The 27,256-nt window shown below is 36.8% G+C and overlaps 1 protein-coding gene across 3 annotated transcripts in view; it reads left to right on the plus strand.

The window, feature by feature from the left end:
- didum (dilute class unconventional myosin) overlaps nucleotides 1–27,256 on the plus strand; it is an 814,019-nt gene that overhangs the window by 298,318 nt on the left and 488,445 nt on the right. For all 3 annotated transcript variants that reach the window (XM_090373351.1, XM_090373360.1, XM_090373369.1), the window contains exon 13: nucleotides 692–832. In XM_090373351.1, the coding sequence (XP_090229477.1) occupies nucleotides 692–832 (141 nt within the window). The remainder of the gene's footprint in view (nucleotides 1–691; nucleotides 833–27,256) is intronic.

The raw sequence follows: 27,256 nt of genomic DNA on the forward strand, positions 1-27,256 counted from the left end.
GGCATCTGCCAGTCACTGCTTTCCCACTGTTTTGCTTGCCACCATGTTGGAGGGTTGGAACTATTTACCATGATATTTATTCGACCTTGAGAATGCTGCACACTACAAATGCACAAGTAAATAATTACATAGATCATTTCCTGATTAGATATCGACCAGTGCATTTCGACAGATGTGTTTTTTACATAGAAAAGATTTGCCTATCCTACAGGTGTTCAGGATTGTGACTTTCTGGAGTTTCATGTAGGCATTCACTGAGAGACCTATTGCTGTTAGACTATTATTTTGGGGTCTTTGGCACCATACTGATGGTTGTTACTTGTTGCATGTGCCAAATTTCTTTGATCTCCTGTCTTAGCTTCGTGTACTTCCTGATTTTTTTCCCATGGGTTTTCTGCAGATTGTCAGTGTTGGTTACTGCTATGTCAATCAGATAGGTAGCCTATTATTATTATTATTATTATTCAGTTTTCTGCTAGGAAAGACAATGAAAGTGGAATAATGTTTAATAATTGATTATGTAGTAACCACATGTACAAATTGATTTTCAAATCTGTTTGTAATAGTTTTTATTATAAAGAGTGTTTTATAGTTTACTTAGTTTTCTGTACTGAAATTAATTTCACTTTCATTAAATTGTCATTTGTTTTTTGTAAATTTGGAAAATTATACTTTAATTCTCTTTTTTTAGCATGTGTTTAAATTGGAGCAAGAAGAATATGTCAGGGAACAGATTGAATGGAAATTTATAGACTTCTATGATAACCAACCATGCATTGATCTGATAGAAAGTAAATTAGGAATTCTTGATCTTTTAGATGAAGAGTGTAAGGTTAGTATTTTTATTATTTAATTTTGATATGGTTATTATATCACCCAGACAAATTTATCATTTTTAATTGAGGTTTATTATTATTTTGAAATTATAAAATAGCTACTATTATTTGGGCTTTTCAAAATTATAAAAAGCAGGAGGATGTTTTTTTTTTTTCTCTCTTTCTTATGTTTTGTGGCTGGCAGTATATAAAATAACTTGTAAATGGTTTCTTAAGATTTACAACAAAACCAACTTTTTTTAACATTATCACAAGCTTTCTCTTATACTACTTATAAATGGCATCACTAAAAGATTAATCAGCCATTTATTTAAAAGGATAATACTAAATTAATTTCACCTTGAGCATGAAGATCATTTCATTTGCTAGATACCATTTTCTGGCCAAAAAAAAAAAAAAAAAGCATAAGCAAGAAACAGGTAGTCCTACTACTTTCCAGATTAAGAAGTTAATTGTGAAAAGAAGAGGGACTTAATAATGTAGTAACTGTACTTCTCTTGTGCAGATTTGGTTTGACTTTGGGAGTTGTGGCTAAATTTAAGTTTGATTTGTGTAAGAGTGTAATGTAGGGAAGTTTATGTGAATTATCCATTCTAAACTAATTTTAAGTTTTTGGTGTTAACTTTGTTCCTTCATTTTCCCTTTAATTTGTAAATATTTTATTTACAAATTAAATAAAATATTCTCGATTTTATTTAATTTGTAATTTTATAAATTTAGCCACTTACCATATTCTACCAGCACTACACATTCTGATCTCTTCTACCACATATTATAGGCCAGTAGTTTATTCGTTTATTTGCTTTGAGGTTATCTTACTACTCATATACTCCCAACACTGTCCAACACTCATTTCAAGTTAAGTAGAATCTCCCTTACAAATTATCCCCAGCTTCTCTCCTTTACTTCCACTATATTAGCCTGAGGCTTTACTTGATATGATACAAATAAAATTAGTTTATTTGGTTTGAGATTAAATTTGACCCTTCCTTAGACTACAAAATTTCTGTTGTAACCTCAGTTTGCAAGCAAACTTAACAGAGACCGGTTACTGTAGATTTTATTGTTTGCTATTTAGACCCTTATGCATGGTTCTCTTATGTAATTTTGTTAAATTAATCTTTGGCTCCCAAATAAGGAACTGTAGTATGATTCTTTATTGTATATTTTTATTTTAATCATTAAATGACTGAAGGTATTGCCGACCCATTAATACAAATTTTGTGAATCTATTATAGATAACCATTTTTTACAATTTAGTAGTACAGTTGAGGTAATTAATTACCCATAAGTGTATCACCCCCTGTATTTTTCTTCATTTAGTTATTTTATGTGCCATTCTTTCTCTTAGCTTTGAGTTGATAGCAGATAACCAAATTTAGGTCTGAAATGTTGATAACAATGAAAAATATATATTGAGCTTGCCTTTTTGGCAGGAAATAAGTAAGTTTTTTGTCTGATTTGTGCTGTTAGGTCTTAGTAACTCATTTCAAATTGCATATTAAAAATATGGAGTGGTGTAAAATTTTTAATAAATTTCAAGTATTCATCCTAAATGGTGCCTTTTCCTATATATATATATTTTATTTCCATTTAAATATTATCCCGAATGCGATATTTTTTTTTAAATTTGAAAGAGGTTTCAAGATAGGTACTTTGTCATTTACTTTTTCAAGAGTATTCTTTAATTTTCTGTAGTGTAGATATTTAATTTTGCCTGTCCTTTCTCAAGGTTGTAATTAACATTACTTGTAAATCTCTTTTCTGAGATAATTTACATAGATTTTTACCTTTTTTCATTTAGGAGCGAAATTACTCCATTATTTCCCCATTCATCTTTATTTCTCTTTTTATGTATATATGAATAATGCCTTCCTGTAATATTTTGGAGCTTGATTTTTGGAAAATGACATCTGGTAATGTGATATACCACTGAGAGAGACATACACTTTGCCTCCCTTTCTAAGCTTTCAACATTTCAGGTCTGATATCATCTGTACCTGCTTCCTTTTTGTACCATATTTTCCATGGATGTTTCTATCTCAATGATAATAGTAGTCCATATTTTGCTCTATTTCAGTCATTTTTTTCTATTCTTCAGTGATTATTATTATTATTCGTAGTGGCAAATGACTCAAAGAAGCAAGCTTATACAGCATCAGCAAAAAAAAAAAAATAAATAAATAAAAAAAAAAAAAAAAACATTACTCCATGTGTCCATTCCGTCCAATAATATGTATAATTTTTCTTAATTTTTATTCAAATTATCCACCATTACACCAAATGGCAGTTTGTTGCAACAATCACTTACTCTCTGGTTGAAAGGAATTTTTTGCATCCAAAAAAGTTAAAATACCATTATCATTAAATTTACTTAATCTATTTAAAGCTTTAAACACTTAAATCATGTTTCCTTGCAAGTGCCCAAGCACTGCAATTTGCAGACTTCTTCTCTGCACCCATTTCACATCATTTTTTTTTTTTTAAATGAGGCTTCCAGACCTCTGTGCAGTACTCAAGAGGTAGTCTAACCATTTCCTTATACAATGGGATAATCATCGCCTTGTCCTTACTGGCAGAGTTCCTGTATAACATTGATAGAACCCCATGAGCTGTTCTAGCAGCCTGTTTTCACTATTGAGAGAATTTCATGTTGGACTGTATAATTATCCCTAGGTTTAATATAGTTAGGGAAGGACATTGCATGGTTGTTTTCCATTAAGGTTATTATTATATTAAAATCACTCTTATACCACGTGAAAATTAACAATATAGTTTATTAGGCTGTTCGCCTACATTTCTATACGTTAATGTGATGTTTTTGGTGAACGTTATGACATTGTATGCAACGTCATAACGTTCTAGTGGTTTTAATATAATAATAACCTTAATGGAAAATAACCACAAAACGTCCTTCCCTAACTATATTGGATCTAGGTATGAACCAACCACAGTCCGTCTCAATCACAACTTCTTCCCACTACTGGTTCTTCACTAAAATATTGATAAGAACCTCAGCAAGTAATAGGAAACTTCAAATTGAAGAGAATGAATGAAAAACCAGGAAAAGAAAATAGACCACACATCTCCCTCCAGTCCACCTGAACCAGAAGCATGGTCTGAAGATGGGTATCAGCAAGATCCCGAATCAGTCTGCACAGTAACCCTGATCTCCAGTCCACCTGAACCAGAAGCATGGTCTGAAGATGGGTATCGGCAAGATCCCGAACCAGTCTGCACAGTAACTCTGATGTTCAGAGTATGGGAGCAAAGGCCACCCCAGGCTTCCAAAACACAAGAACCCTGGATCCAGGTTAAAACTTGGCACTAGCAGCATGGTCTGATGATAGGTATCGGTAAGATCCTGAACCAGCCTGCACACCATCCCTGATATCAAGATTATGGGAGCAAAGATTACCCTAGGCTTCTAAGAACCCTGGATCCAGGATAAAAACTTGGCTATCCTGTTGGCTAATGGAGTTAATTCCTCCCCTATAAATGAACTGTTGGCAGACCCTTTGCCAATATGCACACCCGGTTTCTGGGAGCATCGGCAAGAGGAGTCTCTCAGCAGGTGAGAATTTAATCTCTTTGTAATTATCTTAGTTTCCTGTTTTCTATTGTAATGGTAACTTAAAAAAAAAAAAATAATTAGTACTTTACAACCATAATTTGTAATTGTAATAGAAATATTGTAATCATAAATTGATAAAAATAATATGACGTTTTCGGGTATCGGTAAGATACCTGAAACGTCATATTAATGTATAGTAATGTAAGCGAACAGCCTAATAAACTATATTGTTACTTTTCACGTGGTATAAAGGTGGTTTTAATATTATAATATTCCTAGGTTTCTTTTGACTGTCTCCACCATCTCCAGTATGATACCACCAAATTGGTATTTTTTTCTGGGATTGCCACTGTCCATATGCAGTATCTTGTGCTTACCAATGTTAAACCTCAATTGCCACTTGTCAGCCCATCTGCCTAATTTTTAAAGGTCTTGCTGCAGTAGTATGCATTTATTCCTACCATTAACTACCTTGCCAATCTTTTTATCATCTGTAAACTTTAAACAATAAGCTTAATATGCTCTCATCAGTATTGTTAGTAAATACTGTAAACAATGAGCAGTCCAACATTAAACCTAAGGGACTCCAAATCATCAGTCCAAGAAGAGCAGTGTCCACAACCATCTCTTTATCTATATTAGTAGCTTGCACCTAATGCCACACTGCTGCAATTTGTACAGCCATCTTCCATGTGGGACAATGTCAAAAGCTTTAATGAACTCGAAAAATATAATGTTAACACTATTATTTTATCCAGTTTCTTCGTTACTGCATCATAATAGCTAACCAGATTGGTCAGACAAGATAGATTCCTTAACAAATCCAAGCTGTGATTTCTGTTTAATTCCAATCCTATTAAGATGATCCTGCAATACTTCTTTAACCACTGACTCCTTTATTTTACCTGTAACAAGAGTCCAGCTTATAGGTCTGTAATTGCTTAGACATGTTACCTTTGTACCCCTTTTTTGAATTGGAGACATATTTGCACAACTCCAATCAATAGGAACCTCCCCTGAATCCAAGGATGCTCTCACAATTATGGGCAAGAGTTTGCTTGCCTGTTTTGAATTATAATTGGATAGATTCCATCAGCCCCAGGTGCTTTATTTACTTTTAGCTTCAGCAATTTCTCCTACACTTCCTTATTGCTTATAACAAAATCATTTAGCTCCCAGTTATAACTTGTTATACATCTGGTATTCCCATCCCTAAAATCTTCTTCACTCATAAATGTAGATGCAAAATATTTATTGTTTGTCAGCACCCTGAACATAAACATCCCATTATCCCATTTGTGTTATCGCATAGTTATCCCATTCATATCTATGGTGTTTACTGTCAAGTGGCACCGGAGCCCCCCAACTCTGCATAGTATATGCTGTCACTAGTTGCTTCAGGGTGTACAGAGAAGGGCAACAAGATCAGTGAGGAAAATGAAGGGGTCCTTTTACCAAGAAAAGCTTAAGTTCTTCAAATTGCAGCAGCTGGAGACTAGGCACCTGCGAGGTGATCTGATTGAGGTGTATAAGGACTTGAATGGGTTGAGCATGCTGAATTCTGATAGGATTCTTCCGCTTGCTCAGAGTTTACGAACCTAGCTATCTACGTTCGACTTAATATGGCAGATTGCTGCTTTGTCGTTCCCATTTTCCACAGTCACTGGATGTGGGCATCTTCAGCTTTCAAACTTCTCTTTCTCATGGCTGATTGTGCACCTTCCTTCCATGTTTTTTTAGGGCGTCCTCGCCTTCTCTTCCCTTGTGGTATCCCCTCATATATAATTTTAGGCCATCTCACTTCATTCATGTGCAGCAAATGTCCAAACCATCTCATCCTCCTATTTTCTATTTGTTCTATAATATCTTCATCTGCATACATACTTCTTATTTCCTCATTTGTTATCCTCTCTAGCCTAGAAACCCTAGCACTCTAACATAGGTATTCCATCTCTAGGGCTCTAAGCTTCTTTTTGTCACCCTCTTTCAATGTCAACACCTCACATCTGTAGCAAAGTATCAATTCCACTAACGACTGTCCGATATGTTATTTAGTTCTACGGGAGATATTGTCCGTATTGAAGATTCTTAGTGCCCTGAACTCTATACGTTAATCACCGTATAGAGTTCAGGGCACTAAGAATCTTCCTATTTTGGTGAATTCTTGTGTAAACTTCCTCTTTCCCCAATCCTTCCTTAGTTATCTACATCCAAGATATTTGAAAAAGTCAACAGGTTTTAGATGTACAGACTCTAACTTTCAGTTCATCAGGATGTTCTGCTGTGCTTAGGTATTCTGTCTTTGTAAAATCGATGTTGAGGCCCCATTGGTCATATGTAAGATACAATTTTCTCAACATGTATTCTAAATCATAAGCTTCTTGTGCATTGATAACCTGATCATTGGCAAAATTTAGACTCCAAAGATACCTGTCATTAATCGGTACTCCCATTCCATAACAGCTTCTTTTCCATTCTTGGAAAACACATTCTAAGAAAACATTAAACAATAGAGGTGATAGGCCCCCTTGTTGGATAGATTGGGTTAGATAAAGTATTCCCAACTTTAATATATGCCACATTATCGTACAATTCCCTAATCAATTCCACAAGCTCTGGATCAACTGACATATTTTGAAGAGCATTCCATAATTCCTTTCTTGGAACGGAGTCAGAAGCCTTTTCTAAATAGATGAAGGCAAAGAAGGCATCTTTATTCTATGCTTTTCTTTTCTCCACCAGCTGTTGTAGAACAAACAGATTGTCCACACAAGAGTGATCTGGCCTAAATCCAATTTGTTCTTCACTTATCTTATTCTTTACCCCCTCTCGTAATTTTAACTGAATCACTTTAGAGTATAGTCTGGACATAGTGCATTTAATATTTAAGCCTCTATAGTTCCCCGGATCCAGCCTTTTTCCTTTTTTATATATGGATGAAATATAATTTACTTTCCATTCATTTGGAGTTTTCCTTAGCTGTATATACCTGTTAATCAGCTGTGCTATCAGATCGAAAAGACTTGGTGGTCCATATTTAATTAGTTCCATCGCTATGTTCCCAGGGCCTGGAGATTTTTTGTTCTTCATTAATTTTGCACAGTCAAGAACTTGATGTTTTATAATATCTATCTCCGTATTATCTACTAGTGGAGGGGTAATTATGCTCTGATACTGTGATCGTCTTTCGTTTAGGAGGTTATTATTATGATTTTCCCATGTTGGTATATCTATAAAGTTCTTATACAATTGAGATTCATTTGTTTTCAGTGCTCTCAAGCTTCGCCAGGCTTCGGATGACTGTGTTCCTCCTAATGAGCTGTCAATTTCTTGGCATCTTTTCTCCCATGCTGCATTCTTGGCTTCATCAATTTTCCTTTTAACTGCTCTATTGCACCTTTTGTATTCATCTCTATTTTCTTGATTTTTATTCATTAACCATTTGTTATAGGCCTTTTCCTTTCATTTCACCAAACTTGTTACCACCTGATTCCACCAATACTGTTGCTTATATTTGTGATCAATTAGGCCTAGTGCTTTGTTAGCAGTCTTGTGTATGGTGTTCTATAAGATATTCACCTCTTCTATTTCTCCAATGTGAGATAGGTAGTTCTTTAGTCTTTTCTGGTAAAGATCTTTAATACTGTCATGAGATAGTAGTTCCAGTTTATAAGCAATATTTTCTTGTACTACCCTATTGTGTTTACTGACCATATTAGGTATCACTTGCCCCTTATTCTGGTATTTGAATAATATATCAGCAATCTGTTGAATAATATGTCTGTTTTTAAATTCTGTACAGTGGGATCAACTGACGATGTTACCAACAGTAAATTCTAAGTGGGAAGCATTCAAGGAATTAATCGTGGAAGCTACTAAAAGTTTCATACCTATTAAGAAATATTGTTCAAGGTTTATGCCTAAATGGTTATCAAATGAACTAATGAGACTCATGACAGAGAAGAAAAGTGCATGGGATGCTTATAAATTATCAAGCGACTCAGAAGCCTATGCAGATATAAGCTAGTCTGTAATCAGGTCACAAAGGAGGTTAGGCAGGCGAAGGCAGATTACGAGAAATCTTTGGCAAAGGATGCTAAGAAAAACAGCAAGGATTTCTTTACTTATATAAACTCTATAAGGAAAGGGACGAATCTGATTGGTCCACTTGAAATCGATGGTTCGACTGTTGGTGATCCTGCTCAGATAGCAAACAAACTGAATGAGTATTTTGCATCTACATTTACACATGAGGAGTTATGAAGGTTATCAAATTGTAGCAGGTGCTTAGTGATTTTGTAATAACGGAGAGCAAAGTGGAAGAGAAATTGTTGAAGTTAAACATAAGAAAGACACCTGGGGTGGATGGGATCTATCCAGTTATATTAAAAGAGGTGGCAAAGCAACTAAGCAAACCCTTAGCCATAATTATGAGAGCATCCTTGGACTCAGGGGAGGTACCCACGGACTGGAGATGTGCAAATGTATCCCCAATTCACAAAGGGGGATCACAAAGTAATTACAGACCAGTTAGTTTAACTTCTGTTCCGGGTAAAATAATGGAGTCACTGGTTAAAGATGCATTGCAGGATCATCTAGACAAGACTGTAGCAATAATTCAGACACAGCATGGGTTTGTTAAGGGAAAGTCTTGTCTGACAAATTTGATAGGATATTATGATGTTGTTACAAAGGAACTGGATGCAAAAAATAATTTTGATATCATATATTTGTATTTCAGGAAAGCTTTTGACACTGTGGCACATTGAAGACTATTGTACAAATTGGAGCAGAATGGTATTAAGGGTAAGTTGCTACAATGGATAAAAGGATGGTTGAGTGGGAGAAAACAGAGGGTGGTAATCAATGTGCTGCTCTTCATGGACTAATGTTATTAGTGGAGTCCCACAGGGTTCGGTGTTGGGTCCACTGTTGTTTTGTATATTTATCAATGATATTGATGAAGGTATATCAGGCTTAGTGTCGAAGATTGCAGATGATACAAAGGTTGGCACGGCTGTTAATGACAGTAATGGCAGTGTGCTACTGCAACAGGATCTGGAAAATTTGGGCAGATGGGCTAAAAGTGGCAACTGAAGTTTAACCTTGGGGCATTAACTGTGGGGTCCTTGGTGGGGACCCCTCCCCCATTGCCTGTCCATCTCCATGAGGAGGGAAGCCGGGTCCCCTAAAAAAAAAAAAAAAAAAAAAACCCCACACCTAGAAGTTTTTTTTTAATTGGAAAGGGAGCACAGGGGTGATAGTTTGAGCATTGGAGAAAAGATGAAGATAAAGAAGGTGGATGATAGGAAGGCTTCACACCTAGAAAATGAGAGTTAAAGGGATAGAGGGGGGGGTACCCCTGTGTAAGGAACCCATACTTAACAGGGGGACTGTTAAGAAGAGAAAGATTTGTGGTAGTAGGGTCCACCAGGTGAAAGGTTTGGATGGGAGGTGGGAAGGGATATAGGTATTGAAAGGGAGTAAAGTCATCGGGCCAGGATGCCCTATGCAGGGATCCCATTCATGTTTATTGGGTCAGTGTAGTAGTAGTAGTAGTAGTAGTAGTGGCGGCATGTAATGCAAGAAAGCAAGTGTATGCCGATGCTGCACAAGCAAACTTATGCAGCATCGGCCAAAAAAAAAAAAAAAAAAATTACAAAACAATTTCCTCTAAATGTTTGTCCAGTTCCTACTTAAATTTATTTAACCTATCAACTTCCACAATGACAAATGGAAGTTTGTTACAGCAATTAACCAATCGCTGGCTAAAGGCAAATTTCCGCACATCAATTCTACATCTTTCTTTCCTCAATTTGAATTTATGCCCCCTTAGGTTCGTAATCTCAACAAGTGAAAGAATCCCATCAGAATTCAGCTTGCTCAGCCCATTCAAGGCCTTATACACCTCAATCAGATCACCTCGCAGGTGCCTAGTCTCCAGTCGCTGCAATTTGCAGAACTTAAGTCTCTCTTGGTAACAGGATCCCTTCATTCCCCTCACTAATCTTGTTGCCCTTCTCTGTACATGCTCAAGCAAATCTGCATCCTTCCTAAAATGAGGCCTCCAGACCTGTACGTAGTACTCAAGGTGTGGCCTGACCATTGCCTTATACAGAGGGACAATCACCTTTTCCCTGCTAGCAAAATTCCTGTATATCATTGTCAAAACCCCATGACCTGCCCTGGAAGCCTGTCTGCATTGCTCAGAAAACTTCATATCTTACTGCACAATTACTCCCAGGTCTTTTTCATTTTCTACCACCTTAAGTGTAGTACCACACAGTTGGTACGTTTCTCTGGGATTGCCTTTACCCATATGCAGTACTTTCCATTTGTCAATGTTAAACTTCAGTTGCCACTGCTCAGCCCATTTGCCCAAATTTTCTAGATCCTAGAAATTGCATTAGTACACTGCCATTACTAGAATTGCAGTAGCACACTGCCATTACTGTCATTTACAACCCTGCCAACCTTTGTATCAACCTTTGTAACACTAGAAGAATAAACAACCTACGTTGTTTTATTCTTTTAGTTTTAATATAACCCTCCTATTCTGTTCGCATTTTGGTTACATGTGTTCGGGTCAATATGACCCGAGCTTCTGTGGGTATTGTTTTATTGGTGTTAAATTAATATAGCAGTACAGGAACTCCCCAACTTATGTAAAGGTTGCGTTCCGCGGAACGCTATGCAAATCGGATTTTACATAAGTCGGAATTTCTCCTATGCTTGTACAGCACTTGCAACTGTGCTTGCTGAATTGATTGAATAAAAAAAGAAATGTTCGACGGACATGTAAATAGAATTATTTATTCTTCAATTTTTTATCTCGTGCGCAGGAAAAATTACAAAAGCGTGCAATTTAAAAAAATTTCAAAATTATAAAATTACAAAAAAAAGAGAGGAGACAGGCATAACGTCAGTAAGTTTTACCTCACGAGTTTCCTTGCCAGAATCAATGTCTTCAGCTGATAAGTAAGCTGCTGTGGAGGTTGAGAGTTGTGGAGATTTAGAAGGGGTCGACCACTCAACCTTATGAAAGAACATATTAATGGATGACTGGATGGTGGCTTTTTTCTTTTCTTCGTAGCAAACAAGCATATCATTCACCCCTCTGTTAACTTTTAAGAATCGTTCGCTGTCAGGATCCATTTTCTCAAATATCACCATTGCCAATGCAATTTCACAAAATTACATTGCCATCTCTCTGGTGATGAAGCATCTCTGCTCCTCATTTGGTTCATCTTAAGCTTCATCAGCATTTTCTTTTTTCACTATTGTAGACTACAAGTCAATAAGTTCTTCGTTAGATAATTCCATCTCTTCTTCCTCTATTAACTCCGCCGTATCTTTGGCATCAACCTCTAGCTGAAGTAGCTCTGCAACCTTTACAATCTTATCTGTAACCTCTTCTTATTGTTCATCTTTTTTCAAATCCTTCGAAGCCTTTAACGTGCCATGGGCATATTTTCTTTCATGCGCCATTTAAACAACTTTTAGTAATTTCCACCCAAGCCTTATTAATGCTTAAGATGGCATGGTAAATATTGTAAGATTTCCAAAAGTCTCTTAAAGTAAAATTTTTCTCATTGTCTACTGCAGACAATGCCTGAGCAAATGTTGTGCGTAAATAGTATGCTTTTAAATTCGAAATAACACCTTGATCCATAGGTTGGATGAGTGATGTCGTGTTTTGCAGTAGAAATATGACTCTCACGTTTGACTTGAAATCATCTAGATGCTTAGGATGTCCAGGAGCATTATCTAATTGAACAAAATCTTGAAAGGAACGTCTTTGTCTTTACAATATTTTTCAGCCTCTGAAATGAAGCAGCATTTAAACCAATCCTCAAAGAGAGATATTGTTATCCATGCTCTCTGGTTCAATCGGAAATGCATGTGTAGGGTGGCTTTATTGATACCCTTAAATGCACGAGGATTTTCAGAATGATACAAAAGCAATGGTTTTAATCTGTAATTGCCTGCTGCATTAGCCCCAAGCAAGAGTGTGGCCCTATCTTTTGTCACCTTGAACCCTGGCATTGTATTTTCCTCTTTGGCAATCCGGCATTTTTTTCCAATACAGAGCAGTCTCGTCAGTGTTAAAAGTTTGCTGCATTGAATAGTCACCTTCATCAATAATTTTTTCCAACACATCACAAAATTTCTCTGCAGCTGCAGAATCAGTACTGGTGACTTTACCACATACTTTAATGTTTTGGAAACCATGCGATGCTTGAACCTATTAAACCACCCATTGTTTGCCACGAACTTAGCTTGGGGTTCGCTGTTCTTATCCTTAATATCTTTATAAATACTTGTTGCTTTTGCTTGAATGGCCGTTGGACTCAGGGGCACTCGCTTCTGAATCCGATTTTCCATCCATATTTATTAACAGCTGTTCCATCTTTGATATAGCACCTGAAAACTGTTTTGTGTTCACTTTTGATCTTAAGTGTGTTGATCCTTTGACATGTTCTTTTATACATGCACTGTCTGTTAAAGCAGCAAGACCTAATTCCCTTGCAATAGATGGCAAACTTTGTCTTGCTTTGTACTTCTTAATCATTTTCATCTTCATTTCTAAATCAATTTTGTTTCGTTTCCTGGCCCTATTAACACTAGCACTTTTCTTTGGTCGCTTTTCCTTCATCATTGTAATATGTAAATAGGAATGAAGAGAAGTTTCTGAAAATTTGTTTTTTATATGATTGAAGATTTCTGTGAAGGGAACACATTTCACCATAATAGTGTAAAAACTCACACAATTGCAATTATCGGTATTATCGCAAATGCAATAAGATCGAGTTTACTACCTGTTTATAATTAGATGCACTAACAGAAAAGTCCAATAAACCGGAAAGTGCAAATTGTTTTTATTGTTTTTTGGTCGTGACCTCCAGAAATGTGCTTTAGAAAAATATCACATAGGCGTTCAAAATTGATTCTTATAACGGGAACTTATAATAGCAATGAAACAGTAGTGCAATTTCCATTATGAATATGACCTTTTAGAGAGATAAATAGCTTAGTAATATAGCGAAATTTTCAACTTCCAAGAACTTGGAACAAATTACAAAAAAGAAAAAAAAAGAAAAAAAAAAGTGTTATTGTGTTCATATTACACTACTTTAACGATAACTCCATTTATTCCTACGGGATGCAAAATACGTTTCCATGATTTTTTTAAGTTTGCACTAGCCGGCAAAACCTTATGTAAAGTTGAATTTCTGTAAGTCGAGTATTATGTAAGTTGGGGAGTTCCTGTAATGTGTTTACTAAATAATAAAAGAAATAAGAATGTACGTAGCATTTATTGACCAAAAGTTTGTTTATGAATGGCAGTAATGGATAAACAGTTGTTACGTACATCTATATCTAGGAAATAAACATATACACCGACCATTGAACAAAATTTTTACTGTAACTAAAATTTTACAAATAATATAAAAACAAATTATTTACAATAAACTAATGATTGTATATTGCTGAATACTAAAAACTGTAATAAAAGATCGTTTACCATAAAATAAGCTAAAATATAAAATTAAAAGCGCTAAAAACCTGGAGCTTTCAAGAGCGTCAGCTCTCTTCTTCAACAGTAATATGACTTGCTGCAACATCTCCTTAAATAGCAGGTTCACGGTACCTCCACACGTGGTATTTCTCCACGTGGTTCAATCGGCACATGGTCGGAAGCGGAAATGTCTCGAGTACGTGGCAAATAAAATCGTTCATCTGAATTTAATACAATTGTTTCAAAAATAGGATGAATACGCATGCCTCTATCTCTATTCATGGTATTCTTAAGGGATGAACCAATCCGTAAACCCTCGAGCCATTTACGCTCCCAGTATCCGTGTGCACGATCCAAAATAATAGCGTCCTCCGGGGAGATTTGATGCTGCTTCTCCCAAAAATGTTCGGCCACGGCAGACTTACTGTAATCAGCGGTTCTTATGGCATTCAAATGTTCCCCCAGACGATCCCTAAGCCGTCGTTTTGTTTCCCCCACATAACACTCCCCACAATCCGGCATTCTATTCTATAAATAACTCCGCTACTGAGATCTTTTGGTATACGGTCTTTGACCTGGGACACAGCTGTGCACAGCCTCCGCCCAGGAAGTTGTACACAGCGTGTCTTATAACCCCGTAAAATTTTTGCCAGATGCTCAGTAAGGCCCGAATAGTAGGGGATGTATGCGGTGGCTACCGGGACGAACGACTCCCTATGCTCAGACACCCCTCTACTATATCTATCCAGGATCCTCTGGGGGTATCCGCACTTTCTAAGTTCTGCCATGACACGATTAATTTCTTTCTCTTTATCCTCAGAAGTGGTACAGTGTGATCTTACTCTGTCAAATAAAGCTTTTGCTACACTATTCTTGTATTGTCCAGCTTGTGCTGAATTATAGTGGGTGTATTGACCTCTACACATGGGTTTTTTAAAAACTGACATCTTAAGCCTAAAACCCACCCTAGAGACCAATACATCGAAAAACGACAGAGTACCGCCCGTTTCCACCTCTGAGGTGAATTGTATAAATTGGGAGAAGCTCTTAAGCCAGCAAACGGCATCATCCTCCCTCCCCTTCTGGACCAGGGCAAAGGTATCATCAACGTATCTTCTCCAATTCCTGATAGGAAACGAACACCCACTAAAAACCCTACTTTCCAACTCCTCCATGGCCAAGTTGGCCACGGTGGCACTAATGGGTGAACCCATGGCCGTACCGTACCGCGAACCTGCTTATACATAGTTCCATGAAATAACATGGTAGTACTAGCTAGACATAATTCTACCCCGGTACAAATATCTTCCACACCGAGCAGTGATCTATTACCAAGTGAGGTATCCCTGGTCAATGCCATTTTTACACAATATACTGTATGATTAATAGGAATACATGTAAATAAAGATACAACATCAAAAGAGATCATGCTCTCTCATCATCATTTATAGTAAAATTCCCCACAAAATTCACAAACTCTCTACTGTCCTTAACAACATACTCGGACTGCCCCACTATGGGTGCAATTAATTTGGCCAAGTACCCCGATAGCACATAGGAAGGACTCCCTACAAATGAAACTATAGGTCTCAAGGGTACTTCTGCCTTATGAATTTTTGGCAGTCCATAGAATCACGGAGTTGACTACCTGTAGTGTGTAATGACCAGTAACTCTCCTTGGAAATCTTCTCCATGTTCAACCAGGACTGTACCAATTTATTGACTCGCCGTTCCAGACCCACCAATGGGTTCCTCTGGATATCACCTTATAAGTGTTATTATCTTGCAGAAGTTCCAATGCCTTCTTATTATAATCTTCTGTATTTAGGACCACTGTTGATCTCCCTTTGTCTGCTGGTAAAACAACTATTCCTTTGTCTCTTCTCAATTCTTCTAGTGCTCTCTTTTGACTAAGGCTGAGATTCGGGGATGCCTTCCTCACCTGACTCAACACTGCAGCAGGCTTTTTATTATTTGTAAAATTTTAGTTACAGTAAAAATTTTGTTCAATGGTCGGTGTATGAGTTTATTTCCTAGATATGAGTTTTCCCAACCTCAGAGGCCTCTTTCAGGATATTGTGAGTAGTTTTGGCCATATAGTTGTGCAGCATCTCCGACAGTATCAGAAGTATTGTGTAAAAGAAGCTAGACAACAACAGCATTTAAGATTTGCATACCGTTGCAGAGTGCATAGGCTGGTACCGCATGGGTTTAGGGTTAAAATACCTTTCCAGGATGTTCGATTAGTTCGGGCCACTGTGCTTTTTCAAAAGAGTATTATGAATATTTGGATTTGTAAGCTGCATGAAGATCTCAGATTTAGTAGACAACAAATTGGCATGTATTTAGGTTATATTGGTAGTAATGTTTCTTCTAGACACCTGGTTCTTATCAGAAGGTTAGTTTCGGATAAAGTTGCTAGGGTAGCGGAGCCATATAGGCAAAGACAAATTATGAAGTTCAATAGGTTGGTGAGTGGAAATGTGGTACAGCATTATGATAGGAGCACCCATTTTATACATAATTAGAGTAATAGACAACTCACGAAAGAGCAGGAGGCCATCCTTAGTTTAGGCCCTAAGTTCACGTTGGTTCCTTGGGAACCCCCCATTGCGGAGATAGCAATGGGTATTGAACGGGCCATTAATAAGTTTCCTGAGCCTTTAGCTAATGAAATCCATGTGAAGTCTGCTGTAGTGTTGAGTCAGGTGAGGAAGGCATCCCCGAATCTCAGCCTTAGTCAAAAGAGAGCACTAGAAGAATTGAGAAGAGACAAAGGAATAGTTGTTTTACCAGCAGACAAAGAGAGATCAACGGTGGTCCTAAATACAGAAGATTATAATAAGAAGGCATTGGAACTTCTGCAAGATAATAACACATATAAGGTGATCCAGAGGAACCCATTGGTGGGTCTGGAACGGCGAGTCAATAAATTGGTACAGTCCTGGTTGAACATGGAGAAGATTTCCAAGGAGAGTTACTGGCCATTACACACTACAGGTAGTCAACTCCCGTGATTCTATGGACTGCCAAAAATTCATAAGGCAGAAGTACCCTTGAGACCTACAGTTTCATTTGTAGGGAATCCTTCCTATGCGCTATCGGGGTACTTGGCCAAATTAATTGCACCCATAGTGGGGCAGTCCGAGTATGTTGTTAAGAACCGTAGAGAGTTTGTGAATTTTGTGGGGAATTTTACTATAAATGATGATGAGAGAGCATGATCTCTTTTGATGTTGTATCTTTATTTACATGTATTCCTATTAATCATACAGTATATTGTGTAAAAATGGCATTGACCAGGGATACCTCACTTGGTAATAGATCACTGCTCGGTGTGGAAGATATTTGTACCGGGGTAGAATTATGTCTAGCTAGTACTACCATGTTATTTCATGGAACTATGTATAAGCAGGTTCGCGGTACGGTACGGCCATGGGTTCACCCATTAGTGCCACCGTGGCCAACTTGGCCATGGAGGAGTTGGAAAGTAGGGTTTTTAGTGGGTGTTCGTTTCCTATCAGGAATTGGAGAAGATACGTTGATGATACCTTTGCCCTGGTCCAGAAGGGGAGGGAGGATGATGCCATTTGCTGGCTTAATAGCTTCTCCCAATTTATACAATTCACCTCAGAGGTGGAAACGGGCGGTACTCTGTCGTTTTTCGATGTATTGGTCTCTAGGGTGGGTTTTAGGCTTAAGATGTCAGTTTTTAAAAACCCATGTGTAGAGGTCAATACACCCAGTATAATTCAGCACAAGCTGGACAATATAAGAATAGTGTAGCAAAAGCTTTATTTGACAGAGTAAGATCACACTGTACCACTTCTGAGGATAAAGAGAAAGAAATTAATCGTGTCACGGGCAGAACTTAGAAAGTGCAGATACCCCCCAGAGGATCCTGGATAGATATAGTAGAGGGGTGTTTGAGCGTAGGGAGTCGTTCGTCCCGGTAGCCACCGCATACATCCCCTACTATCCGGGCCTTACTGAGCATCTGGCAAGAATTTTACGGGGTTATAAGACACGCTGTGTACAACTTCCTGGGTGGAGGCTGTGTACAGCTGTGTCCCAGGTCAAAGACCGTATACCAAAAGATCTCAGTAGCGGAGTTATTTATAGAATAGAATGCCGGATTGTGGGGAGTGTTATGTGGGGGAAACAAAACGACGGCTTAGGGATCGTCTGGGGGAACATTTGAATGCCATAAGAACCGCTGATTACAGTAAGTCTGCCGTGGCCGAACATTTTTGGGAGAAGCAGCATCAAATCTCCCCGGAGGACGCTATTATTTTGGATCGTGCACACAGATACTGGGAGCGTAAATGGCTCGAGGGTTTACGGATTGGTTCATCCAGTAAGAATACCATGAATAGAGATAGAGGCATGCGTATTCATCCTATTTTTGAAACAATTGTATTAAGTTCAGATGAACGATTTTATTTGCCACGTACTCGAGACATTTCCGCTTCCGGTTCTGACCATGTTGCCGATTGAACCACGTGGAGAAATACCCCAGTGTGGAGGTACCGTGAACCTGCTATTTAAGGAGATGTTGCAGAAAGTCATATTACTGTTGAAGAAGAGAGCTGATACTCTCGAAAGCTCCTGGTTTTTAGCGCTTTTAATTTTATATTTTAGCTTATTTTATGGTAAACGATCTTTTATTACAGTTTTTAGTATTCAGCAATATACAATCATTAGTTTATTGTAAATAATTTGTTTTTATTATTTGTAAAATTTTAGTTACAGTAAAAATTTTGTTCAATGGTCGGTGTATGAGTTTATTTCCTAGATATGAGTTTTCCCGACCTCAGAGGCCTCTTTCAGTATGTTACGTACATCTGAAAAACATAGTAGTTATATCATACATTTAGTTTTTTACAGGCTTGGCAGTAGTAATACATGAGCTTTATATGCGTATTTTGAGCAATTACAACATATTTTATTGATTTTGTTGTCCTTTGAAGAGGGACAAAAATTACATCTTTTATGATACAAAAGGCTTTATATGATCATGGTGGAAGGTGCTCACGAGTGTCACATTTTTATTCCGTTTCAGAATATAAGAAACTACCGTTGCTTTGGCAGTGCTGATTGATGGTCGTGCCCTTCTCACCATTTCAGCAGCAGGAAATGATTGCTCCCTTACTGCAAGAAAGAAAACTCCTTCGAGGAAGGAGTTTTCTTTCTTGCAGTAAGGGAGCGATCAAGGAATTACCCAGTTCTTCAAGAAATAGTTTGCCATCTTTCCAGGTTGGATTTACTTTGCACCATAGTTATTTCTGCTTAGAACATAGGTGTTGTAAACAGAAATGTCCATGATATTATAAAAGATAGACATTGGCCATCTTTTAGACATCGTCGTTTATAACCAACTTGTCTAAAGTATCTACAGCACCTTTGGTTTTATTGTAATCTAAAATCATAAATGGCTTTTTATGATCTTTGTCACACATACCAGAATCGTGGTGGAAGGTGCTCACGAGTGTCACATTTTTATTCCGTTTCGGAATATAAGAAACTACCGTTGTGTTATTGCTGAGGTAGAACTTTGAAAAAAGGACTTCTTTCCTGTTGAAGACCAATTCAGTTGGCAGTTCAGGCTTGTTTTTTCAAATAGTGCCAAGCATGGTAATATTTCTTTTCAATTGCATCTGCCCCAGTTCGTAAGATGTAAAAAAATGATCACACGTTATGTTATTCCTTTTTAGACCATAAGTAAGGTCTAGCATAACTCTTTTACCTTAGCCTTTTTCTGGAGGTTCGTCTTTTTTTCCCAAGGTATATTTGCATGTTATATGCATAAGCATGTACAGAATCGCATAAAGTCCAAATCTTGATTCCATATTTGGCTGGCTTGTTGCCTATATACTGCCTAAATGGGCAACGGCCTCTAAAAGATACCATTTGCTCATCTGCTGTTACATTTTCGTTAGCATTATAGACTGTAGGTAGAATTGCAACCCATTCACCCCAGAAGTCCTGTATGGCAGCTAAATTATCAGTCTGGCGCCGATGTGATCGAGTTCCTTTATCGTCAAAGTGAATTATTTGCGAAATTACATGGAATCGTTATAGAGACATTGTTGCCGTGAATATAGGGTGGCCTACATTTCCATCCCATGGGCTGGAGGTTGCCTCCCAATGAAATTTATACATTCCAGCTGAAAGCAGTAGGCCAAAATATGCTTCTAATTCAACTACTGTTAGTTCTTGCAACTGGTCACCATAAATTCTTTTTCCTTATAAATTTGACATCTTAAAAAATTAAGTTTACAATTTTTGGCATAAAAAATAAACAGTAGTAGGTTTTTTATCATATATTCTAGATGTATTGTACCTTGTTGGTCCAGGATTCAATGTAATAATATTTTCTGACAAAAATCTTCCTTGTTGATTAGGTGTGTTGCAGTTCCACACTATATATTGTCATTTTTTGAGGTTACATAATTAGCCCCAACTGCTTTGTCTGAAATCGTAGGTTCCACTTCTTCATCATCCGATTCATTATGCACCTTTGCTTCAGACAAATAGTCCTCTACTTCAGAAGTACTATCATTACCATCAGAAGCATACAAAAGATTCTCAATTTCACTGTCCATCAATGATCTCTTAGTACACACCTTCAACAATTTCTTCTTTCTGTTGTCTCTTAGAGTAGCTTGATGTTTACCAAGAAACTGACACACAAGTGCACACTGGCAGATATATGCAAGAAGGTACCAACAGGTCCCCACCAGCATCAACAAGCATGAACTTGTCATTCGCCGTGCGCACATAACGCACATGTTGAAACTTGTTCAAGAAACGTAGTAATGTAAGTTATTTCTATGAAAATAAAACAAAACCAATAAAATACAATCATTTATGATAATAATTCGTTTCTCGTTCCTTAAATTTTAACAAAACTGATCATTGGGTCATATTGACCCGAGCACAATAAGTGTAACAATTACATTTATAAAAAAAACTAACTGGAAAATTTTTTTGTCAATCTAGGTACACCATTATTAGGGTAAATTAGTAAAAGTCATAAAGTGGCAACAAAATATTTAAATAAATATAGGATTTATGGGCATTAAAAGAAGGCGACCGGGTCATATTGACCCGAACACAATAGGAGGGATAAGCCAAGCATTCTTTTCTTTATTATTTTCTTTGCATTCTTAGCCAAGGACCTCTCATAATCTGTCTTAGCTTGGCTAGCTCCTTTAGTGTTATTGCAGATAAGTTTGTGGTTAATCTTAGCTTCTCTGTTTCCTGCTAATGTATATGCATCCCATGAACTTTTCTTTCTGCCACAATTCTCTTCAGTTCATCTGACATTCATTAAGGTCTAAACCTGGAAGAACATCTCTTAGTTGGTATAAAAAGCTTAGTAGCTCCGATTTCTTTCTTGAATGCTTCCCATTTAGAATTTCTAGCTGGCAGCATAATCTGTTGGTCCTACTGAAGAAAATTTAAAAATTGTGTATGACTAATGTAGTCATTTTTATTAAAGCAAAATGTCCCCATTACCCATGATAGTAGTTATATCTTTAACTACTTCCACATCAATATATTATGATCACTGCTGCATGGTGGTTCCTTTATCTGAATATTCTTAATGTATGAAGAGTCATCAATGACTTCATAATCTTTAACCCCTGACAGTTAAACTCTGATCCTACTCCACCCATTCTTTTTACATAATATAGTTCCCTTTTCCCTGGCAATAAGCCCTGAGCCAGGTGGGAAGGAGCAGCAGTGCGTAGCACACGCTTCTTGATTAGACTGGGGTTTGAGCCCGTCACCACCAAATACGGAGGATGCGGAAAGGTCAGGGAATGACCACCGCATATCCCGGAGCAATATGACCTTAGTTGCTAATGCTCCTAAAAACCAAAACAACAACAACAATAAGCCCTGACAACTGCAGGCTCCTGTGGTACCAGAGATCTTTACTGTTCGGGATGTTGTTTTGTTTGTTGCTGAAGTGTGTGTTCTAATATTGACCCCTCTCTTTTATTCCTTCAGTGGCATCAATCCTCTTCTTCAAGCCCTCATATAAGCCCATCAGAATGCTGAATTTCCACTTAACTTCATGCTCTTTACAACAAACACACACGAAGGCATCCCCTTTGGCTTTATTGTGTCCAGCTAATGGTAGCTTTGCAGAAAGGCAACAAGCAGAGCACATTATAAATCCCTGATTCATAAGAGAACTGCCATCTACAGTTCTCTCCCAAGCCAAAGCATTCTTGTTTCTTGGAGCCTTTTGCAATCATTTTCTTATCTGAAGCATGATTCTACTCTAAATTTAACTTAAGAATACCACATGAAATTTAAAGATATGAGTATAATATAAAGTATATCTGATTTATTTGGCATCAGTACTTACTATGCTATTTTATATTTCATTATGTATACTACGTGTATTGCTATAAATTTACACTTTATGGATTTAATAAAACATATCTAATATTAACTATACTCCTACAGAATTACATATAAGACTGCTAAATTGCATTTATATTGTTCTTTTAATTGATAAGCAATTAAGCAATTCACAGTAACTAATATAATTGATACTTTGTTTATATTATTATATCGATACTATAACAATTGTAGCTGTTATTATTCTTATATTAATATAGTAACAGTGGTAGCAGATGACAGCTTTTGTTTTTTAAGTAATTTTGAAAAGCAAATAAAGAACAAATTAGCCAACTTTATCAGATAAATACAAGTAACAAGTGCACTACTAATATTAAACACAAATATAACAAAAATCAGTAATTTTTGTGTAATAAAAAAAAAAGTCAACAGGTACTCTCAAAAAGTGATCGATTCACCATAATCTTGACAGCATGCCCCATGCGATGTCTTAAGATCCCCTGTTAAGCAATTCACAGTAACTAATTTGTAATAGCAGAGTAATTAAGTAAAACAGAAGAGAATATTTCTCTTCTGTTTTAATTTCACTCATATCATTTTTGATTACTTAAGTTATGGTTTTTCTCACTGTTCTGCGAGTTTTATGTAAATGGTAAAACATCTTTCTACCTTCGTAATACTTGCTTTTCATGTGTTTCTCCAAATCTTAAGATGTTTCTTTAGGCTCTTTCACACATAGCTCTGCTCTCTTACACTTTTATTTATATTCCAGTAAGGTTTAATTGTAGATAAAAATGGAAGTTAAATACAGTAGCTACATCCTCACTAATCCAGATTAATTGGGAGGAGAGGTCATCCAGATTAAGCAATAATTCGAATTAGTGAAGCAAAAGATTGCCCTAAAAGACAAAAAGACTTAGAACAGAAATAAATAGAAAATTTAATGACATACAGTAGGTAGTGCTGATAAAAATAAATAAAAAATATATAACTGTAGAGCCTTTATTTAAAACCTATAAAAATACAATACATTTATCCATCGATAGAAGACTCAGAAGTTGCACAGCAGACTCTCAATTAACCACAATACTTCAAGACTCCAAATTAAAGAAAAAAAAAAAAAAAATATCCACCGAAAATCTTAAAATTCAATTAATAAATAGAAAGGTATAAACAGATGTTTTGCAAGTCGTAAGTAAGTGATGAGAAGCGGTGTTATAAGTCATGCTTGGGAGATGAATCTACCAATTATCCGCTACCCCTGCTGTCTTCACACCCTGCTTAAAGGGGGGGGAAGAGAACAAATGTTTAGTTTGTATTAGTGCGTCGCACAGATTGTTGTTTTCCCTCGTACTGCAAAAAGACAAATTTTGTTTCATTATTTATGTCAGGAATGTCACTTTTTTATAGTAAATATATATATATATATATATATATATATATATTGTTTACAAATCACAAAAATGATGGGTAAACGCAAAAAGAGTCGTGCTTTCAATTAAACAAAAACTTGAAATTATCCAAAAGTTTGAAAACGGTGGATCTATTAAATCTTTAATGAACCATTATAATGTTGGTAACCAAACTATACTGCATAATCGTAAAACATAAAGGGAAGTTATTGGATTTTGCAGGCACATCTGATAGTGTTAAATGCATTACTATCAAAAACGATGAAACATTCTACATATGAAGACCTCGACAAGGCAGTAGTGTTGTGTTTTAGCCAACGATTATATAAATCCATAATATATGAAATATGTTAACTTATGTACATATATACTTATGCAAATGAAGCGACGTAAGCAATAATGCTCGTCCAACTCAGTCAATGACAATACTGAACAACAAGCAAGACAATGTGATGTATTATGTATTATGTTCTGTCTCTGTCTGCTCAGTCAGAGTGACTCGTCTACCTTCCTAAATCCCGTGTGTCTTTCAAAGTACAGTACTCAATTTTTTGATAATCTGTATCGAAATTTTGGATAATCTGGATTAACTTTAACGGCTTAGCAAGGGTTTACTGTACTTCTACTTGCATTGAATAAAATATGGCCTTTAATTTCTTAAAGAAACTAAAGATAATTCTCACATGTTTCATTATACCGCTTTATCACTTAGTGACTGTAAAATCAAGAAAGCAGGAAGAAGAGTTAGGAATTAAATTATATTGTGTGATCTTAATGTATAATTAATTCTTTTTGTACTTACTTTAATTGCATATGAACTTACTTAATTAGCCAAATTTAACTAAGTTGATATGTTGTTAAGTTAGTAGATACATTGTTAATAGAACATGTAGGAATAAATTGAACCCCCCCCCACCAAAGCATTGTCCACAAAATGTCCTATGTGTAACTTACAGTGTGGTGATTAACAAAAGTGTTACGTTGGTCAAAGTAGAAAGAAACTTCTAAAGAAAATGATATGGCATACAGCAGCATAACTAAGTCTGCTCCAGCTTACTTGTACCTAGTGTGAGGACTACTAGTTAGAATCTTAAAAATACCTCTCTCATAACTACAGACAGATTGGCTTCAGTGTTAGGGGAGGGACATATATCACTCTTTGCATTGCATGATAATGAGTCCTGTAATCTGTACTGTGGTTTATGTTTTTTTTTTTTAAATGAAAACCTCAAACACGAGAGGTATTAGAACTTATAGTACTTAGTACTGTGCTTCGGTTGGAGGTTGAGAAGATGAAAGAAGATATTTGTTGACATTGAACTTCTGTAGACTGTAATTTTCAGGAAATACGTATGAAGGAAGGCTGTTCCAGAAAACTGCAGTTGATGAATAAACGAGGAAGATGAAAAGTTGGTTCTGTGAGTTTGAAGTTGGACAGTAAATGGATGTTGGTGGCACGTGTTCAGACTGTTTTGAAAGAGAGAGCGGGAATTATAGAAGCCAGTTCAGAAGAACAGTGCCCATGGATCTGTAGAAAAGGCATGCAGCAGAAACAGTATGTCTATGAGACAGCAGAGTTGAGAAGTTGGACAGTAAATGGATGTTGGTGGCACGTGTTCAGACTGTTTTGAAAGAGAGAGCGGGAATTATAGAAGCCAGTTCAGAAGAACAGTGCCCATGGATCTGTAGAAAAGGCATGCAGCAGAAACAGTATGTCTATGAGACAGCAAGTGGAAAGACTCTGTTAGAGATGAGTCATTAATTAACCTAACTGCCCTCTTCTGAATGAAATCTAGAAGCCTGAGAGAAGTTTTGGGGGCACCGCTCCAGATGTGGGAACAATATTCCATGGTAGGGCGGATTTGCGATTTGTACAGAGTGAACAGCTGTTTGGAGGAAAAGTAATGCCGAGAGCGAAAGAGAAAACCAAGTTTTTTAGATGCAGAGGAAGCAATATTTGTAATGTGCTTGTGCCAAGAGAGATATTTGTAATGTGCTTGTGCCTAGAAATCGGAGTGTCACCAAAGATAAGCATAGGAGCAGAAGAATCTTTTTTTGTGAGATAAGACAAGACTGAGTATTAGAAGGATTGAAATCAACTAAATTGTCTTTGCCCCACTGGAGAATTACTTGGAGATTGGCATTTAAGGAATTGGTAGCGGATATTCGAGAAGTTGAAGCTGATTGAGCAGGGCAAGGGTTCTCAAAATGTAAAGTGGCATGCAATGTGCTATCATCAGCAAAACTATACATAGGATTTCCAGTCAATGGAAGAAGGTCATTAATATACAAGAGGAAAAGAATGGGGGAAAGAACTGAACTTTGGGGGACACCGTCATTAGTGGAGAAGTTAGAAGACAGAGAGCCATCTACCATCACCCTCAGTGAGCGATCAGAGAGAAAACTGGATAACCAATTACAAAAAACAGTTGGAAAACCATAAGATGGAAGCTTGTTTAGAAGATCTTTATGCCAAACACGATTGAAAGCCTTTGAGATGTCAAGAGCAACTGCTTGCGTTTCACTGAACGTTTCCATTGAATTTGTCCATAAATGGGTAACTTAAGCCAGAATATCACCAGTGGATCAACACTGATGGAATCCATACTGGCGATTGTTGAGTTACCCTTCTAGGTTGTTAGAACTGGGAATCACTTCATCTACCATATTATAATATGGTAGATGAGGTGATCATAATATGCTAATATTAGCCATACAGTACAAGAAAGCAACAGGCTTTCACTTCACAAAAAAAAAAAAGTTTGACTCCTTGTATGGATACCAGTCCAGTACTTTGCAGTTCCTATTTTTAGCATAATTTATAACCGTAAAACTTTCACCTTCTTTCGTTTTACTGTACTCCCGCAAAGCCTGATAGACTTTAATCAAGATCCCCTCTTTCCACATTACCTATTTACCAAGGTATTGTAGCCCACACATTCAAAGTCTTTCCGTATGTGGATACCCTTTTGCCAATCTCACCAGCACTGTCTATATTTTGATCCTTTCAAGAATCTTAATATCTTTTTTAATGTTGGCTTATATTTCTTCTCTCTAACAAGAAAATATTCAATAAAGCATTCAAAAATCATTCCATGAGCCTCCTTTCTGCTTGTCTGCACTGCATAGAAAACTTCAGATAAGTTCCTACTTATTTGGCCATTGCTAAAGCCTATCCAAATCATTTTTAAGGGGGGGGGGGCTCCGCTCCTTGGTGCTGGTCATTTATCACCCTCCCAATGTTTATATTATCTGCAAGTTTTTAAGCAGCCAGGTTGATGGCAAACTTCACCTTGAATGAAGTCTTAGAGAGATATGGGCAACATGTTCTTGCTGAAATAAGTCCTAATTTCCATATCTTTTCAGAGTTGAGTGAACCTTTCTAGGGGGCACAATTTCATTTGCCATGAGACACGTAATCCCCAGGTCAGTTGCTCGTGGGCATTCAGAAAGATTGGTCTGCAGATGAAATTTAACTCCACACATACGTATGGTAATGTGTTATGCACATAAACAGGGGATTATGTTTGAAGAA

Source organism: Mastigoproctus giganteus, chromosome 1 (assembly GCF_048544385.1).
Source record: "Mastigoproctus giganteus isolate SK-2022 chromosome 1, ASM4854438v1, whole genome shotgun sequence".
In the NCBI taxonomy this organism is placed as follows: domain Eukaryota; kingdom Metazoa; phylum Arthropoda; class Arachnida; order Uropygi; family Thelyphonidae; genus Mastigoproctus; species Mastigoproctus giganteus.